This window comes from Lepisma saccharinum, chromosome 11 (genome assembly GCF_977018435.1).
Source record: "Lepisma saccharinum chromosome 11, izLepSacc3.1, whole genome shotgun sequence".
Classification (NCBI taxonomy): Eukaryota; Metazoa; Arthropoda; class Insecta; order Zygentoma; family Lepismatidae; genus Lepisma; species Lepisma saccharinum.
In genome coordinates, this window is record NC_139239.1 from 74,557,622 (window position 1) to 74,577,838 (window position 20,217).

Sequence of the window (20,217 nt, forward strand, 5' to 3'; positions counted from 1 at the left end):
CGAAGATATTCAATCACAAAGTATGACCCACGTAAGCAAAAACCTGCGATTTTGGAGTGCTTTCGATGCTTTTTATTATTAAAACCCTTTGTATGCATACTCAAATAGCGAAAGAACATGTCAATAATAACTATTGGTACCAAACCTAGCAATACTAACCATGCTCCAGTCATCTTTACCTCCCCCGCCCTTTCCTGACACCCACTGATTTGAGGCAAGGTGAGACCCAGAACCACTTTATGCAGGGACAAGGATTCATTCAAATCTTAATGCAGACGTTATGTATGAGACTGTAAATATGGTGAAACAGTCAATCTGATTGTTACTCTACACGCAGAAAGGCAATGGACAATAAACAGAACGTACTATGCAACGGAACGACTTTACAATATCGGACCACTCTCCAATTTCTATGAAATTTCGCCAACTCACTAATTGTGAACTAATATACACGAATCTGCATGTAATAATTGGCGGTCGAGTATGGAAATCGAGAAAAAACTAAATAAACTATGTTTTCATAAAGTAACGTAACACTACCATAAGAACAGCAGCTCCACGGAACACACCATTTTCCCCCAATGGGTGTTATTTATCACACAACACTTTAGCAACAGTGTGTTCTGACGTCACGGGAGAGAGCTTTTTCATGTTAGGCAAGACAAAGTAATGCATCTCTTAGCGAAAATATTAATTTTTCTTTGTATTTATGCTAATGGAACCTAACCTAACCTCGTAGGCATTCCTTGTCTGACGTCAATATTCAAGGTAGCTAGATTGTTGTGCATAAAGGAAGACCATTAATGAATTGCAAAAGAAAGATGGTTCTGAATTGCTATGTATGGACAATCACCGTGGTAAATTGCAAGGTTATTTTACAAGTTCTACATATAAATGTACAATTTTAACAAGTGACCGTCAAATATGAACTACAGATACGTCATCAGGACACCGAACTTAGTATGTAGGCGAAATTTTATAGAAATTGGAGAGTGGTCCAGTATTGTAAACTCATGCCATATAGTTCTCTTAGTAAAGAAAAAAAGGTAAAGTGCTCCCCTGTGCATAGCACCATGCCATGAAGGCCCCTGACCACCTTTACCCCCCAGGGTTTCCCCCAGGTACCCATGTTATTCGATGCTGGGTGGGCGCCGGGGCCGCTTCCATCGTTAGAAAAATTCCCGGATCTGAACCGGCCGGGGATCGAACCTGGGACCTTTAGCATGGTAGTCAGACGCGTCACCGACTGAGCCACCGCGGGCACCTTTAGCTAAAATATTAATTATTCTTTGTATTTTGTATTTATGCTAATGGAACCTAACCTAACAGGCCTAACCTAACCTTGTAGGCATATATGATGTCAGCAAGATTGTTGTGCGTAAAGGAAGATCATTAGCGAATTGTGAAAGAAAGATGGTTCCGAATTGCTGTCTATAGACTAGACAATCACCGTGGTGAATCGCAAGGTTATTTTACAAGTTCTACACGTAAATGTACAATTTTAACAAGTTCCCTTAGTTAATATATTATTTTTTCTTTGTATTTATGCTAATGGAACCTAACCTAACAGGCCTAACCTAACCTTGTAGGCATTCCTCGTCTGATGTCAGCAAGATTGTTGTGCGTAAAGGAAGATCATTAGCAAATTGCGAAAGAAAGATGGTTCCGAATTGCTGTCTATAGACTAGACAATCGCCGTGGTGAATCACAAGGTTATTTTACAAGTTCTACACGTAAATGTACAATTTTAACAAGTGACCGCCAAATATGAACTACAGATACATCATCAGGACACCGAAATTAGTAAGTAGGCGAATTTTTTTAGAAATTGGAGAGTGGTCCGGTATTGTAAACTCATGCCGAACTATACCTTGTCTTGCCTGTTGATTTCTTCATGTTGGGAAAATGGCGTCTTCCGTGGAGCTATTGTTCTTAAGGTAGGGTTACGTTACATTAAGAAAACATAGTTTATTTCGCTTTTTTCTCGATTTGCATACTTGACCGCCAATTATTACATGCAGATTCGTGTAAGAGTTCACAATTTGAGTAGGCGAAATTTCATAGAAATTGGAGAGTGGTCCGGTATTGTAAGCTCGTTTCATTTTCAAGGTTTTCAACATTAAGTGTTCAATTTCAGTTCATACTGCCCTATCTCTCGTTAATACACCGCTTTTGCGTCTTTTTACGAGCATCCATATGATTTTCATGCTACTTGTATCGTCGTCGGACTTCGTAAGAAAAGTTCTCTTTACCACAGCCTGTCATTAACTTGACTTATTTTGACTAACATGTTCTACTGTACAGAAAATCGGAGATACGAGTACGCAAGCCCTACAAAAAACGAGTTATACTATTTACATAATTGTGTCATCCTTGATTTATCATTTAATTCCACCTCATGTTGCGTTTCGTCATCTTGTGCCTACCGAGGCACTACGGTCCAACACCAAGAAACAGGTTATATTTCTTACCTGGAACATTCATACCAGGGTCCCCAGATGAATATGACGGTGAGTACATGTTTAACAATCCAGAATTTTTCTTTTCCATGTTAGAGGTTTTATTTACTTAGAACACGTCAGAACACCAACGTTATGAGTATACGCACAGGGCATACGGAAGCGTTTCCAGAGACATCTATGAAGAAAAGAATGAAGATCAAGATCACAAAATGACACACAAGAACGATATATTGGATGAATTTATAATAATAATATACCGTAATATTGTTTAAGTGTTAATAAAAAACGTATGTCAAATATAATATTTTAATATAAATGTTTCACTGGTTGTAAAAGTATATAGAAATTCAAGGTCAATGTTCAAGGTAATCCTTGACTTGTTGCTATAGCAACGTAAGCTACAACAAAAATTACATGCATATCGGTGCAGAGTAAACCTTGGACGAAGTTGGAAACGAGCCTGCAAAGTCTCCTCAATTTCGTCAAAACAGTAAATTGTCATAGCACATACTTCTTTCGTATAATACAATTCGTTGGACCATTTGTTATGAAATAAGTAATGCATCATGAGCATTACACAGCGGGGAACACAACATTCGGTACAAAGAACATTGGCCCTAGTAAAACCTAACGCTTATTCAAGGCTAGAAGATATAGAAAATTTGATAAGAGCAGACGATTTTGTCATCATACAGGTAAATAGACTATATTGTAAAAATTGACAATAATTTGTACTTTAAGAAAATTGCGCTGTGTAGGATTTGTCTTGTCATTCATTAAGCATTGAACTTGACAGACTTGCTGTTCGGCTGGTAAATAATCGATTACACATATGTAGTTGTAGCACAGCTCTGTAATTTACGGAGACATGTATTGCAGTGTAGGCGTCAGTAAAAAAACATTTTTTTATCAAGGGGAATCAGGTAAGCTAGTAGAATAGTAAAAGTTCAAATTCAAATTTTCTTTATTGAAGGGCGAGGTTCAGCTTGTGGCTGTTCTCCTACCTAACCACCTATATTTTAAAAGTGAATAACATATGAAGAACTATAACCAAGAACCAGAATTATTATACAAGTAAAAACTGCAAATGTAACAGTTTCTATGCTCCTAATGATGAATAATCAGCCTCCGTGGTCTATTGGTTAGTGTAGCTCAACCAGATAACCTGTTAGTCATGGCTGTTTGTTGGTTTTATTTTCGCACTTGTTTACGTTTATTCTCATTGTTGTGATTTATCTTGGAAAGCGACATAAAAGAAGTTGTTAAATTTGGCATGAGAGTGTAATACTATAAAGTTAATATCTTCTTCATGCTTTGTATATCCTGCTCAGATGAAAGAACAATTTCAAAGTGAGGACTATCCTGAAGATAAGTTCATAGTCTGTTAACCGTGTGTTACACAAGTATTTTCAGTAACATACTTATTAGTTATGTGTGTGGCCTCTATCTTTAAAATAAGAAATATGTGCTGAACATTCTTTCTTTGTCTTTGTTCTAAGCTCATCTGCATTTTTCTGCTGCACTTCTTAGAAGTAAGCTTGCCAACCCTCCCGGAATGACTGGAACTCACTTTCACTACCCTGGTCTTCCAGACAAGCTTTGTTATCTCCCGGCGAGATTTAGTGTTATTATTTTGTTTTGGCATGCATTTGCCGAGCAAAAAAAATTGTTATTGCAAACCAAACAATTAAGCCTATGATAATACTTTGAAGATTACTGATCATGAAAAATGAGTCATTCTTTATGTAAGTGGGAGGAGAAAGAAACAGAGAGTTTAAACACATTGTTGCACCAAATCCTCTATACAAGAGCTGCAGAAAATGAAAACAAAGGTATTGTTGCAACAAAGCCTCTAGACTTCTTTATTTCCCTCTACCCAGTTTTGCTTCATTATATAGATTTAGTTTGTAGTATGATATAATTGTTAAGTTCGTTTTAATGTTGGTGTTGTCATGGTCAGTTCAAAGACGTGAGAAAGAGAAAGTATTACTTACCTCACTCAGTGGCGTACCCATGATTTTGGAAAATGTACCAGGCACGTAACCAAGGGGGGGGGGGGGGGCTCGATCCCCCCCAAAAGTTTTCGGTTTACACTAGATAAAATGAGGCTTTTTGGTTTCTTGTGTGTGTGAAATAAAATAATGTGACAAAAAATTAAGGAGAGAAATAAATATTGAGGCAAGATAGATTGTTCTATAACCCTGTTATTGATACAAGCACGTATCCAAGGTGACGATCAGAAGAGTCGAGCCCCCCCCCCCCTTCCCAGAAAATGTTTCAGTTTATGCTAGATAAATTAGATTTTTTGTTTCTTGAATAATGCAACGATACGATAATTTAAGGAGAGAAATAATTATCGAGGCAAGATGGAGAATGTTCCATAACCATTGATAATATCACGTATCCAAGGTGGGGATCAGGGGGTTGAGCCCCACGCAGGGAATCTTTCAATTTGGATAAATTAGTTTTTTGGCTTCTTGAATAATGTGACATTAATTTGAGGAGAGTAATTATCGAGGCAAGGTGGAGAATGCTCTATAAACCTTTTATTAATGATATTGCACGTAAACTTTTCTTGCGCTTTCGTTGTTGTTGTTGCCGCGAGCACGATCATTGTGTAAAGATTTGCCATCATTTGGAAGCTGCACAACAAAGCTAGTGCCAGGAGTAGGACGGTTCGTTGTATTATTTATTGTTTGGAAAGTGGGAGAGGGAACGTTCTTGAACAGGAGGTGGAGTCGAAGTACTGGTAATATTAACGTAAGGTTTTATCTGCAGAATATTCTAGAATATAATGAAGATATAAATACCCGGCTTCAATTTCCAAGTTGATCAGTACAACAGAATTCGAAAATGAAGAGGACTAGAGAGACAATTCCCCGTAAAGTATCGAAGTCTACTTCTAGCTCCAGTTCGGGTCCAAAGGTAAAGACATTGACGCCTCTGGAACTCTCAGAGCCTCAGTGTAGTGCTAGTTCGGGACATGAGCCGAAGAGATCGAAGGTCTCTAAAGTGAATATTTCAGCCGTACCGGATATTGGAGCAGTTTATTAAAAAAAAATAATAATAAGCTGCACAGATCAACTGTAAATCAAAGTTTTGAGTGATGATTTATTTGTTCCTGGGCCAAATTTCGTGTATGCAGTTCGAGACTTGCATGGGATAAAAATGACTTTTTTTTAAGCCAACTGGGATCGACACACATTCAAAGACTTAACTACCACAAAGGGACAGCCGAAAATTTTATGAATGTCGAGAAGATGTTGCACATGTAGACATTTTAGCTGAAATTTCGGGGTCTGCCAGGACCCAAACCAGGATCTCTGCCATATCGTGCCATTGCTCTACTGGCATAGCCAGAATTTTCGAAAGGGGGGAGGGGGATGCATATTTTTTCGGTAGTCAGTCCTCATTTTGCAGTCTTTTTCTGCCTTTGACGTTCCCCCTTTTTTATAGGAATACTGGGCCAAAGGAGGGTTTATGACCACCACCAATATTCCCTTGAGCATGCTATTGGAGATGAATGAGTCAGCATTTTATCATATTGGGAGACGAAACTGTAGATATGTTGTGAGTGGAAGGGTTTTCACTGCCCATTAATTGTTTGGCGATCCAGCTGTGTTCGAGAAGGCTTCCTTTATTTTGTGCCGATATATGACAAGACTGCTGAAGCTGTGACAGGGACAATTTTGAACACTTGCGAGTGCTTATGCCAGAACGTGAACGATTTGGTGGGTTTCAGCTTTGATAAGAGCTGCAAAAACGGGAGGACAAGACACAGCAGTGGTATTCAAGTTTGAATCAGAGAGAAAAATTCGAGAGCTGTCTGTGTCCATTTCCCAGGCCACAGTTTGTGTGGATTGTCCACCCCGTGCATGTGTAACAGCTTTGTAAAAACACTCAGACACCATAAATGTTTTGATGTCTGATGAGAAGAAACAGATAAACACGTTGTTATAAAAATGGCAGTCTTCAATGGTGGCTTCGATTTAGGGGACAGTTGCTCCCCATTTATTTGCCTCAACACTATGGCCTCTTAATGCTAGGCCTTGTCTACCAAGAGAAAGTAAACTTTCCTTGCCCCCCCCCCCCCCCCCCGTTTGGCACCAAAAGGCCACCATTGGCCCTAAACATACACTTGTGAGGTTCTATCTATACCCCTTAAAAATATGTTGTACAGCCCCCTCCCCGAAAGAAATTTCTGGATACATGCCTGGGGGTTACATATACTCTTTTTAATAGTCCGCACTCATTTTCCCATCTTTTTGTTCCTTTGATGTTTGTTTTTTTAGGAATACTGTGTCAAAGGTGGGGTTTGACCCCCATTGGGCACGCCACTGCCTTCACTTACTTATTTGTTTACTTACAAATTGTAGTTGCTAGGTTGTTTTGATCAAGTTGATTCATTTTTGTATTCACAATAACAAGGCCACAACCAGGTAACTGATATTCAGCACATTAGTATTTCTGAATATTATAATCTAAAGAGTTTGAAGACTGTAAAGAAATCTCCTGGATTTTTATTCTTCATAGTTGGCAAGTCTACTTCTAAGTGACATGCAAAATAATCTAACACAGTTATTTTTAGTTTTTTTATTGATTTTATCTGCGAGGTTTCGTTCTGCGTTTCCCAGAACTTTCTGTTTTTCTATGTATATCTTAGTGTAGCTTGAGAAAGTTCTGGGAAACGTAGAACAAAATGTCGCAAATAAAATCAATGAAAACAACTAAAAATAACTGTGTTAGATTATTTTGCATGTACAGAAAGTGGTATTGATATTCTAAGTGACATAATATTACAAAATTAATATGCTGGGGTGCTGCATATTTTACAAAATGGACATGCCACACATTGTTTCTGTCTCTTTTCAGAAAAGAACTGTTCGTTTGACACCAGAGCAAGCAAGTGAATTCTATGTCGAACACTATGGCCAACCATATTATCCTAAGCTAGTTACCTACATGTCCAGTGGGCCTATTGTTGCAATGTGCCTTCAAAGGCATGATGCCATTGTGGAATGGAGAAGACTGATTGGACCAATAAGAGTCTCTGACGCAGTAGAACTTGCACCAGACAGTATTAGAGCATTGTTTGGAGACAGAACGGATGATACCAAAAATGCTGTCCATGGCAGTGATTCTGTCAAATCTGCAGAGAGGGAAATTCACTTCTTTTTCCCTGAACGTAAGTGTTGATAAAGATTGACAGTTTAAAGTTATTGTAGATAATGAACAGTTGTTATTGGGGGGAGGAAAATTTCCTTCCCTCTGTTAATATATGTACTATAATTAGGGTGACCAGGCATCCTGATTTTCGCAGGACAGTACTTTTTTTGATGGTCATGTTCTGCGGTCTGCGATGCTACTCTAGAAAAACAAATATGTCCTGTTTTTCAACAGCATCCTGCAAAACATCCAGACGAATTGCTTACCTCTGTGAAACTGTTAGTGCCTTTTAAATTTATAGTATTGTTAGTTTGCAAAATAAATTCTTGTTGATCTAAATATTTTTACGCTCACGACCTTAGTCTTACTGTAAAGCTTATATTTATTGCATGAAGTCTGTTCGTGATATGATATGCAAGGTACCGAGTGATGACTAAATATATATGCAGAGGCATTGAAAATTGAAAATAGCCCAATTCTGGTGATTTGCATGTTTGATGAATTGACATGATTACTATAGCTGCGGCAAGGGACAAATATATTCTCAGTATCGATTAATATTGTAATCAGTGGCGTGACCAGGGGGGGTTGGTGGGGGTTATAACCCCCCCCCCCCCTTGGCACAGTATTCCTAAAAAAAAGAACGTTAAAGGTAGGGAAAGATGGAAAAATGAAGGCTGCCTACCAGAAAAAGTGTACATAACCCCTCCCTTTCAATAATCCTGGGCACGCCACTGATTGTAATATTCTTTCACAATGTATGGATGTTTTATGTAAGAAAGTAAGTAAACACAAAAGAAACAGTAAGAACGAGAGAGATAGAAAGGTTAATCTGTAAAATTAAAAAGATAAGCAAAGGGAGGAACGAAAAAGAGAGAATTGAAAAAGGAAGTATGTAAGAAGAGAAGACCTCCGTGGCAGAGTAGTTGAATGCTATGAACGCAGGTGTCGAATTCCGGCCTGAGCATGGATGTTCTTTGTGAGTGTCCATTCATGAATTTAATCATATCATCACTCATATTCCTTGTTGCAATTAGCTAAAAGTGACAGAAAGGCTACGTTAGATAACAAATATTCTTAAAGTGTGACTTTACCAACCTTTCACATAAAATATATATTATGTTCTAAGTCCAGCCAGTCCCAAAATAAAATTCTGGGCACACCAGTGCCTCCAATATTTAATATTTAGGGTATTGCATTGAAGCTATTACAAGGAAATAAAGTTTCTCCCCCCTGTGTGTACATAAAGTTTGTATTTAACTGGTAGAAACCTCACAGTAAACTATAAATGAGCACTTCATTTTTGTTTTATATTAACTGATCCTCATCATCTTTTCAGTGATGCTTGAGCCTATGCTGACTGGTGAGACTGTTACCGACTACCTGGCAGAGTCAGTCAGCCCGACACTGTTGAAAGGGCTAACCCAGCTCTGTAAAGTAAAACCTGTAGATCCTCTTGTGTGGCTTGCTGATTGGTTGCTACTCAACAACCCAAACAAACCTAAAGTAGATGATTAAGATCATGTTCAGAAGCTGGAATTGTAATCTGTTGATTAATATGTATACAAGATAAGTATACAATAAATTTGTGTTTCCGAGTTCAAGTCAATTTGTTAATAACTGTCAGTATATTTTTTAGTTTTTTAAAATGTATGTGCACTTGTGTTTGTAAAGTAATGTTATGTGTGAAAAATACACTACAGTATGTTAACTTGTACAAAATACAAATTTTTCATCATATTTAATACTCTAACAGAAAACTAATTGAGATTAAATGCAAATTTTATGTAATTTATTTACAATTTGTGTTTATTTTTTTTAAATTGTGAGGTTTTCAATTTTTCATGTTAATAACTATTTAATAACTTGTCTATTTTTCACACATTATAATTTATAATACCATACCATACCATGTTATACATGTGTATAGTATTTATACATATAAAATATAAACAACATAGAACTCAAAATGTTTTCAGTGTTTTGCAAACTTAATTGTTTGAATCATTCAGAGAATGAAGAATTCACATTAGAAGATCGTCTAGTCCTTGTAACTGAACTGGCCCTCTTGAAGAAGATAGATGGTTCAAATAAGTATTTGTTAATATTCTATGTAGAAATAATTGTCCATTTCTAATTACAAATAATTGACATTTTGTCATTCTTCTGTGTAAGCAAAGGTAATTTACTTTACTATTTTGTCCCAATAACATCAAAACTTATAGATCATCTATTCAAAATTAAATGTCTGTTCTTTGATATATCCAGAAATGAATGACTTTCTTAGTTTACTGTATTTGTACAGAAATCTCATTTGAGTGGGTGTTCAGAAAGGGTTGTTTCTTCCAAAGTTGAATATTAAATTGACAAGATATATTTTTCTTTCATTCAGATGTAATAACCCTACATATTCCATAAAAAGTAAAATAGTCATACACATTAAAATGATGATTTGTTCATTTTTATAAGAATTTCACAGTATAGCAGATCACAATATTACTCAGCTGACTCTATCTCTATGTATATAACTCCCTGGCTTTATATATTTTTTTTATATTTCTGAATGGAATGTGATAATAAAGAGTCATGGCCCAGTATGCCAAAGACTTTGGTTTGAGTATCAATCACATTCTTGTACAATATCTACATATGAACAATAATTTTGGAAGAAAGTAAACAACAGAAGCAATATTTTTATGCATTGCATTATTATCAGAATATCATTACTTTTGAAGATTTGTTTCAATTATGTTGTTGCAATTCTTGGTAATGAAAGTATATTCTGATAGCTTAGTGCATTTCATACTTAATTTTGATCAAAATAATATTATTCAATGTAAAATGTGCAGCAACATTCAAGAAAATTTGCTATTTAATATATTGATGGATTTTTGCATATACTTATAATATGGTATTGAGGCTTGTCAGTCTAAAGTAAAACAACTTGGAATAAGTCTGATGTCTATAAACTGAGCACTCAATTTTGAGGTGTATTTCAGATTTGTTGTTCTTGTTTGGACATTAATTTTTAATCAATTTATTAACATGTAATTTTTATAACTATGGCACCAACTTGTTAACAAACTGAGTAGAATTAGTGGGATTTCATTTGTCTATCTTATTGCAATTGTATATAGCAATATTTTAAAAACATACAGTGGGTGTAATATCACAAGTGTGATTTTGATGAATGTTGTAGGGTTCTCATATTTTTAAAACAAATGTGTGCCTTTTTTCTAATGGCACTTGAAGAAAATATTGCCTTGTCTCTTTTCTGAATTGTGTAACTTGTAAGATATGATCTATGCAAGAACTTGTTCAAGTTGTTGTTTGTTTGCACTGTTTTAAGGTGAAATGCACGTTGTTGATGTTACAAATTAAACCAATGTCAGTGTGACATTGATGCTGACCAAAGCTAACTGTGATATTGTTCAATTGTATCAGCATTAAAATATAAAATCTTAAAAGTGTATTGATTGTATTTTTGTTATTTTATGTCATTTTGGACCTCTTCATGACAACAAATGAAAGTCTACACAATACGTACATAATTTTTTTCAGTGTTTCCTAATCCTGTCTTTCTTTAGTTGACTGTATGGTTGAAAATGACCACAGAAAAGATACATACTGGGAAATTATAGAAGCTGTGATAAAGCTTTTACAGTAATTAATTATATTGAAAATCAAGCACCCATTACTATGTTCGATATACAGTCATGTGATCTAACTTGGGGCATCACTCTAGCATGGAACAAAGCAGTTCTTTTGTTTTTGCTGTCCTGTGAATGCTTACTGAGTCAGAGAGACTTTCTATATGTGCATATCATTCGTAGGATGCTAGGATTGTTTTTACATAGGTATTTCTAAATCACCCAAAAATTACATATTCCTTAATGTAAAAAAAACAACTAATTATTAACAAATTTGTTGTTTCAAACCTGCCTTGCAGGGAATGAACTGACTGTTATAAATTGTGTGTGGTTGTGCTGTGATCTAATCCTACCTACATTTTGGCCTCATTTCAACAGGCTTTCCAAGGAACATTAGTAAAAAAGGTAAAAGGCTTAAAAGAATAAAACAGGAAAATTGAAGGAAGGCAGCAAACTTCTTTAATGTTTAAAACTTTTTTTGAAAATCAGTATTCATTTTTTGACCTTACTTTCAAAGCAAAATAGCCTTGCAGAAAGAATTGTATTTTCTTTCATTACTTTGTGTTCATGTACGTTTATTTTTGTATAATTTTTAATGGAATAAAAATACTGTATGATTTGAAGAGTTATTATTTTATTCTTTAGCAGTAGCATACATTAAGGACATTATAAACAGACGAAAATCAAAGCAGACTTAATTCAGGAAACACATGTTCCTTTTCCCTTCATAAACTTTTATCTTTGCTTATAATATCTAAGAAACTAAGAGTTAAAGTATACAAAACAGTAGTTTGACCCATGGCCGTATTTAGAGGGGGGAGTTAGGGTTCAACCCCCCCCCACCAAAACTTCTGGCATGTTGGATTAATAGAAGTTAAGAAACCAAAATTTGTAACACATTTTCAAAAACGTATTTGCAGATTCACAAAAATACAACAGAGAGACAATCCTGGAATGATCGAGCTAGAATTTTCAAACATTTTGAATTCTTCATTTTGAGCGAAACTGATTTAATCCTCAGAATCACAGACCACCCGTGACCCCTTCATTTTCACTTCTGCTCTGCTGTCCTCTTTCCAATGCTGTTCCTGGATCAGACTGAAAATTCTCTTGTGATTGTCCCAAAATTCCCATTCCAACTTTTAAATTCACCCTTTATAAGAGTTCAAACCTAGGATATCCAGCTTCATAACGCGTTACATTCACTATCCTTCACCCAGCGGTTTGATATAGTACATACCATGGGCGGTTATTCCATGGAATGAAGGGAATGAGTCATTCCCTTACAAAGTAGAAGTATTAACCGTGTTTATGTCGTCAATTTATTTTTACAGTTCCATTCAAACTTTTCTTAGGTAGTCGCATATCTACTTCTAAGAGCTATTGTAAAAACCATGGTTACTAGGTAGCCAGCAGACGACCATCAGTGTCCGTGTCACTCACCCTTGGCAAAGGGAATGGGAGCATTCGGCATTCTTCGTAGATCTTTGGCTCTGTCTTCGGCATGGGGAACCCATGACCGCTACTCATTCCAGACTCACAGTTTCTTTCGAACTAAATCCACGTAAAAGAATTATTTTGCAATATTTTTCTCTTTATTTACAGCAAACTTTGTGTTGTAAGCTATCCAAGTGAATTTCATGTGTGTTATTTATGGAATTTGTATGAAACACGTAGGTTTAAAAATCATACTTAACAGTTGACCAAATCAGCGCGGTTCAATTGACTCGAAGGGAATGAATCCACAGAACTCATTCCAGGTCTTGCGGCAGCTAGCTAATGGTGCGGGGGAGAGAGAGGTGGGTGCTGGAAACACTCTTCGTCCAGGGCTTGAAATCAAGAAGTTTTGAAAAGAAGAGAGAGGTTGTTTCTGGTGGTAGATCAATGTCTGATTTAGACTCTACCGGGGGTAATAAAGAAAAATATGTGTTCGACATTTTAATCCATACCAGTGTGGAATAATAGGTGGTTGCAGAAGAGCAGTAAAACTCTACTGTTAGCTTTGGGTCCCATTTTCTAATGAGTTCTGCCCCTAAGCCCACTTCATGCGTAGACAAGCTAATCGGGGCTGGGCCTACACTTTAAAGTGGGATCCGTTGTGCCTCCACCGGTATCGAACTCTGTATCCCTTCATTACAAGGCAACAACGTTACCACTCTACCATCCGGGAGGACCTTTTTCCAAATGATAAGGGTGTGTGGAGCAGTTCAGGTTTCGATGACATGAACAATTTACTTAAACATCACAGCTTCATCGGCAAACTCAAATCCGCGCTAAATTCTCCTGACAACATTTGCAGCTACAAGAATAAACTTGCAAGATCAACAGCGCAAAATGATGGTAATGAATCAAAAATATAAATTAAAAGTTTTTACAATTAGTTGATAAAAAGAACTCAAAAAAAAGATTTTCTGAAGACACTTTCTATTATTTTAGATTGAGTTATGGTCAACATTTGACATGACTTGTCTCAGAAGTGAACTAAGTGTGACTTATTCCTCAGATTAATATATCTCGATGGGAGTACAAAAACCTTTTTTGAATTGTTCAAGTTAAGTTCGTTGGTTTAACCAATTCCCGTGTCTAGTGCTAGTGCTGAACGATCTTTTTCATCATTTCACCGAATTCACAGTTAATGTAGAAATACTCAAGGACAGTAATTGAGAAGAAGTTGCTAAAACTGAATTGAAAATACAGAAGATGAATTCTACAATCTAGTGATAGAAAAATTCATAAGGGAGGCATTAAGAACAATAATAATAATTTTTAAAATTTCTTACGACATGTGCTTCCCTTGCTGTAAAATTCACGACATGTTTTATTCATGTTTTATTATGAGTTTCTACGGGTATAACTATAGCTTATAGTTTTCGATTAAATTATTACGCCCCTAGTACATACATTTAACCTATATGTGGTCCTATAAAACATATTTGTATAGTGCATATTGGTTGTATATAATGCTGCTTGGTAAGTATATGAACAATATGAGCGTTGGAAAGTGGGATCGAGCTGGTCTATAGAAGTCCCCTCCCCTGCCGAATTGACATTGTTTATTGCAAGTTACAAAATAGCAAAATGCATGATAGTTTTATTGTTAATAACAGAAACAAAGTCCAGTTAGTTAGTATTCGAACAGAATAACCAAAGAAAAATGGCGTTAGATAGGCACCAGGTTATATTTTACCATTTAATCCAAAGAATAACTGGTTCCACAGTTTTCAAAATTCCAAAAATTAAGTTTTATGTGAATGGTCAAACAACATAATCTTTATGACTAAAATTTATCTCTTACTTTTGTAGCTTTTTCTTCAGGTACCTAAAATTTAATAACAAAATATAATAACTGTTCATTTCAGTATACTGCATGAAACGTAAAATAAATAACTAAAAACAGTTGTACTACATATTCACACTTCTGATGGATAGAGTAGAAAAGTCTCCTCAAGAATATAAGGACAGCAATAATATATATAATAATAATAATAATATGTTTGGAATTAATTAGTTTGTGAATTTTTTTAAAAAAATATATTATTATTATTATATTAACAATTATTATTAACATGGCCACGGTGGCTCATTCAGTAACGCGTCTGACTACCATGCTAAAGGTCCCGGGTTTGATCCCCGGCCGGTTCAAATCCGGGAACTTTTCTAACATTGGAAGTGGCTCCTGTGCCCACCCAGCGTTGAATGAGATGGGTACCTGGGGGAAACCCTGAGGTGTAAAGGCAGTCAGGGGTGTGATGCTGATCACATCACCCCCACTCACGACCGGATCAAGACAGGGGCGCTTCCAATGTTAGAAAAGTTCCCGGATTTGAACCGGCCGGGGATCGAACCCGGGACCTTTAGCATGGTAGTTAGATGCGTTACCGATTGAGCCACCGCGGCTCAGTGGAAAATGATAAAAGAGTTAATGAAAAACAAAAATGACAATCTGCACGAACATCCGATAGAATGAGGAGTGTTCTGGGCAAACTTAAAGATGAATTTTTATTGTAAAATGTAAAAATGCAACAAATATTGTAAATGTTAAACCTAAGGAACAAGGTCTTACACCCAATAGTGTCTCTCAAATGAAGAAGACAGTTATACAAGCAATATTATGCATCAAAACATTCAAGGTATTACAGGCAAAGTGTTAGATTTAGAAATGCTCCTAACCGATAAATGTTTAGATGCACATGTACTGTGTGTTACTGAGCACGGGCTGTCCAAAGATGAAATTACTTACATTCAAATTCCAAATTTCCACCTAGCTAGTTTCTCATCAAGGTCCCTAATAAAACGAGGGGGAACAGGCATATTTACAAAAAAATGATATAATTGCCAAACAAATTGTCCCCAAAACTGTGAAACCTATAGAAAAACATTTTGAAGTTAGTGTTGTACATCTTGCACAATATAATTTAATAATAGTTGCTACAGAACACCTGATGCAAACTATACAATATTCATAGAAAATCTGTCAGTATTGTTAGATGAATTAAAAAGTTATACATGTGAAATTGTGGTATGTGGGGACCTAAACATTGATTTTCTAAAAAATACAGGATGGAAACTGCACTTTGAAGCCACAATAAACACTTTTGGCCTAAAGGAAATATAACTACACCTACGTGCATAACGAAAGACACACTCTCCCTCATATACCACATGTTAATAAGTGTACACTCAAAAGAGTTTCAGTGTGGAAACATATCAGTCCACTTCTCCGACAATGAAGCACAATTTTTATGTCTCACATGTAAAAGAGAAGCTACTGAATATCATAAAAAGTCACTAAAAATGCAGAAACGTAAATATGATGAAGGTTCTATACTCATGTTTATTGGAAAACTAAACAGCGAAAATTGGGAAGATATTTATAATTTACCTTCCACAAACGAAAAATTTAATCTGTTTCTGAACAAAATTATCCTGTTACACAATGAATGTTTTCCACCTAAACAAGCAAACATATCCACTGAGTGTAAACCATGGGTCACATACGGAATCAGAATCTCAAGTAGAAAACTAAAAATATTCCATTCTGAAAATAAGGTGAACCCCAATCCATCTTTTGTGAAATATTACAAGAGGTATAAGCAAATATATAAAAATGTACTCCACCAAGCAAAAATTAATCATAATGACCGTAAAATCAATAATTCAAACAATAAATGTAAAACAATGTGGGAAATTATAAGAAATACATCAACAAAACAACAATCTTTACGTAATAATATGGTGATATGCATTAATGGAAAAGAAGTCCAACATCACCCTAATGTTGCGAATGCTTTCAATGAGTATTTTGTAAATGCAGTTCCAAATAGAATGAATGGGTTTATGGCTGCTGCAGAAGAATGTTCTACACACATAACAGTAAATGACAAATCCTTGTTCATTTCACCCATTACTGCACAGGAATTAAAGATAATCTTCAGGCGTATAAAAAACAAACAATCTTCCAGCATTGATGAAATACCAGACTTCCTAATTAAGAAATGTTATAGTTCCCTATGTCAACCATTACTACATATAATAAACAATTCCATTGAATAGGGTATTTTCCCAGACAGGCTAAAGATAGCTGTTGTTAAACCATTACTGAAGAAAAATGACCCAAAGGATTATCAAATTACAGGCCCATTTTGCAACTCTCAGTCTTCTCAAAAATTATTGAACATGCAATAATGATGAGAGTAAAGAATTTCTGTAGTAAACACTCAATCTTAAGCTTGTCGCAGCATGGTTTTAGGTCCGAACGAACCATGAAAACTACATTGGCAGACTTAGTAAAATGTGTCACACAATCGCTGAATAATTGTAATCACACGGTAAGAGTCTTGTGACCTATCAAAACCCTTCGATTCCGTAAATCACAAGATACTGCTGTGGAAACTTCAAAAACTTGGTATCCGCGCGGACTACCACAAAAGTGTTTTCAATCTTACCTTACCAATAGAAAGCAAATTGTAGAAATCTCTCACACCACAGCAAAAGGATACGTAACACATCAACACTCCACCATAAAAAGTGTAACATGTGGGGTGCTTCAGGGAAGTATTCTTGGCCCTCTTTTGTTTCTTATGTACATAAATGATTTACCAAATGTTATACCTGAGACAAATGCAATATTATATCCTGATGATACAAATATTATAGTAACAGACACTTCCAAAGATGCTCTACAATCTAAGGCTAATAACGTATTAAGCAAATTAGATGACTGGTTTTTAAATAATAATCTACTCCTCAACAGCAAAAAAAAAACAAATTACATTACATTTCTACAATCCAAACCAGAAACCAAATAAGCCTCAATCTAATATCTGGGAATACACAATTAGAGCCTAAAAAAAAATCAAAATTTTTGGGTATTATTCTGGATGAACACCTTAGCTATACAGAACACATAAACACGCTGCAATCAAAATTAAGTAGTGTGTGCTATGCCCTTCGAGAAATGGTAGACATCTCAAGCACCCAAACTGTAAATTGTCTTTATATGGCAAACTTTGATGCATTACTAAGATATGGGATTATGGTTTGGGGTATCAAGGGCCACTCCAAGGTCCTTTTTATGCTTCAAAAAAGAGCTATAAGAATCATAGCTGGAGTAAAGAAAACTTATTCATGTAGAACTCTCTTCCGTAAATTTAATGTGTTAACTCTCCCCTGCATATACATTTATGAATGCTTAATTTATGGTAAGCCAAATATTTCCAACTTTAACACAAATGAGGAAATACATGGCCTAAACACAAGAAATAAAGACAAACTTCACATAAAACACTGCCGCCTTGACTTATGTAAGAAAGGTTCCTTAAACTCTTCCATAGATCTCTACAATAAACTACCACAATAAGTGAGAAAAGAACCAAAATTGATGATATTCAAACACAAGATAAAATCAATGCTTCTGAAGCATGTTTTTTTATTCTATAGCTGAATACATGGAAGTGACTTTTACATAAGACAAAATGTATATAATGTAGTATAGTCACATATTCTTTTTGTAAATTTAAATGTCAAATGAAGGTGGATAATTAGTAACACGTAGAAGTAGGCTGTAGTGTTCTATATCTTCTCATGTTATATTTTTTTTGTGATTTTGATATAATACCAGAGTAAGACCCAATTTTTTACATTTTTTGGCTATGTATTTTGTATTTGTAAAATCTATTAATGTAGTATTGTATTGTAATGTAAGTATTGACATGTCCTATGTTACCATGTACTGTAATTTGTACACACCGGTAGTCCTTGGTTGCAAATAAACTAAACTAAACTAAACTATTATTATTTCTATTATTCAAATTTCTTGCGATGCCCGTGGGAACAATTATGAGTGAACCCCCCAAACATTCTTCCTGCCTACGGGCATGGTTTTGCATGTAGTATTATATGGATGTGAAACTTGGTCCCTTACATTAAAAGAGGAACATAAGTTAAGAGTATTTGAAAATAAAAATCCTTAGAAAAATATTTGGACCTAAAGGGGACAAGGAGACAGGTGAGTAGAGAAGGTTATATAATGTGGAACTGTATAATTTATTTCATGTCCAGATATTATTAGAATAATTAAATCAAGAAGACTTAGGTGGGCAGGCCATGTGGCAATATGTGAGAGGAAAGAAGAGTTTACAGGATTCTTGTTGGGAAACCTGATGGCAAGAGACCAGTAGGAAGGCCAAGATGAAGATGGAGGGATAACGTTGAGATGGAATGAAATTGTCAAGGATGGAAAAGATTGGATTTATATTGTCCAGGAGAGACACATGAAAGACTTGTGTTGCTGCAGTTATGAACCTTTGGGTTTAAGGAAGCTAGAGAGCTAGTTATTTAGTTATTATTACCTAAGAACAACAAGCAGAACATGATGAAGGTTAAAACCAAGAATCATGGGAGACTAATAAAATTTTCTAAATTGGTGTTCCTTTTCATTGCTGGTGTGACACTGGCACAATGCGTTCATTATACATGTACAAAACTGAGTATGTCCAATATGAAATTATTGTTTTACCTATCCAAATGGCAATTTCTAATCATATCAAATAACATTCTCAATCATAATTCTCTTTTGTTTAGTTTTCATTGAATTTTGACAATCTAACGAATTTACAATGTTGCATATGAAATAATATTTTCACTCTATAATTAAACTAATAGTGCATATTAAATATATTTTGATTGAAAAACACTATTTTTATGTAGGTCTTTGGCTAGGATATGAATTCAGTAATTTTGGATATATTTTAAATACTAAAACAACCCATGAAGCCAGAGGGATCCTATAAACTTAACTCACATTCAGGCCTGTAGCTATAGGGGGGGCAACTGCCCTCACTTGAGAGCCTGCTTTGCCCCCCCCCCTGTGAAAATTACAGAACACATTCCTACCTGAAATTCTCACTAATCTTTACAATTATATCCTCTATTACTCTAGCAACATAACAAAGATACTTATTGATTTTGTGATTTATTGAGGTGTGTGGGATTCCGAATAATGTCGTACTAGGATTGGGGGGATCCCTTCCTGATTCAGACTTCAGGAAATGATTTCGTAACTTTCAGTATCTAGAACAGTTATGACATTTTGAGTAGTCTTGTATTAAAGGTGCCTAATGTGTTTGGATGTTTTCTTGGATGTGTTGCTATGAAGTTTGAACTACTTAATGATATTTGTTTCCCAAGTCTACCACTTGGTAATAGAGATTCATGCAGTAGAGAGAGGGAATGGATATTTAATTTTTGTTACTTAGTGTTGCTTTTCTGTCACTTCTAGCTAATCGCGACAATGAGTGATGACGTGAAATTGATGAAGAGGCACTCACAAACAGATTCAACCACAGGGGGCAGGGGGCATTATCCCCCTCAACCTTGAACGGAAGTCTTTCTGGGGGAGGGGGCAAACATTTCAGTAAAATAAACCACGACTAGCAGAA

At 35.6% G+C, this 20,217-nt stretch overlaps 1 protein-coding gene across 1 annotated transcript; it reads left to right on the forward strand.

The window, feature by feature from the left end:
• The first annotated feature begins 2,872 nt into the window (after positions 1–2,872).
• Positions 2,873–11,098, forward strand: LOC145994923 (nucleoside diphosphate kinase 5). Its single transcript, XM_083131415.1, has 3 exons — positions 2,873–3,157; positions 7,335–7,647; positions 8,968–11,098. Exons 1-3 carry the CDS (start codon positions 3,029–3,031, stop codon positions 9,144–9,146), a joined length of 621 nt encoding a protein of 206 aa, XP_082987541.1. The 5' UTR covers positions 2,873–3,028; the 3' UTR covers positions 9,147–11,098.
• Positions 11,099–20,217: the final 9,119 nt, after the last annotated feature.

What these genes read in the sequence shown, in the direction of transcription:
- LOC145994923 (XM_083131415.1), top strand. Translation starts at nt 3,029, where the DNA reads ATGAGCATTACACAGCGGGGAACACAACATTCGGTACAAAGAACATTG. An exon ending in ACGATTTTGTCATCATACAG is followed by an intron (nt 3,158 to 7,334) that starts GTAAATAGACTA and finishes GTCTCTTTTCAG; the next exon opens with AAAAGAACTGTTCGTTTGAC. An exon ending in TCACTTCTTTTTCCCTGAAC is followed by an intron (nt 7,648 to 8,967) that starts GTAAGTGTTGAT and finishes TCATCTTTTCAG; the next exon opens with TGATGCTTGAGCCTATGCTG.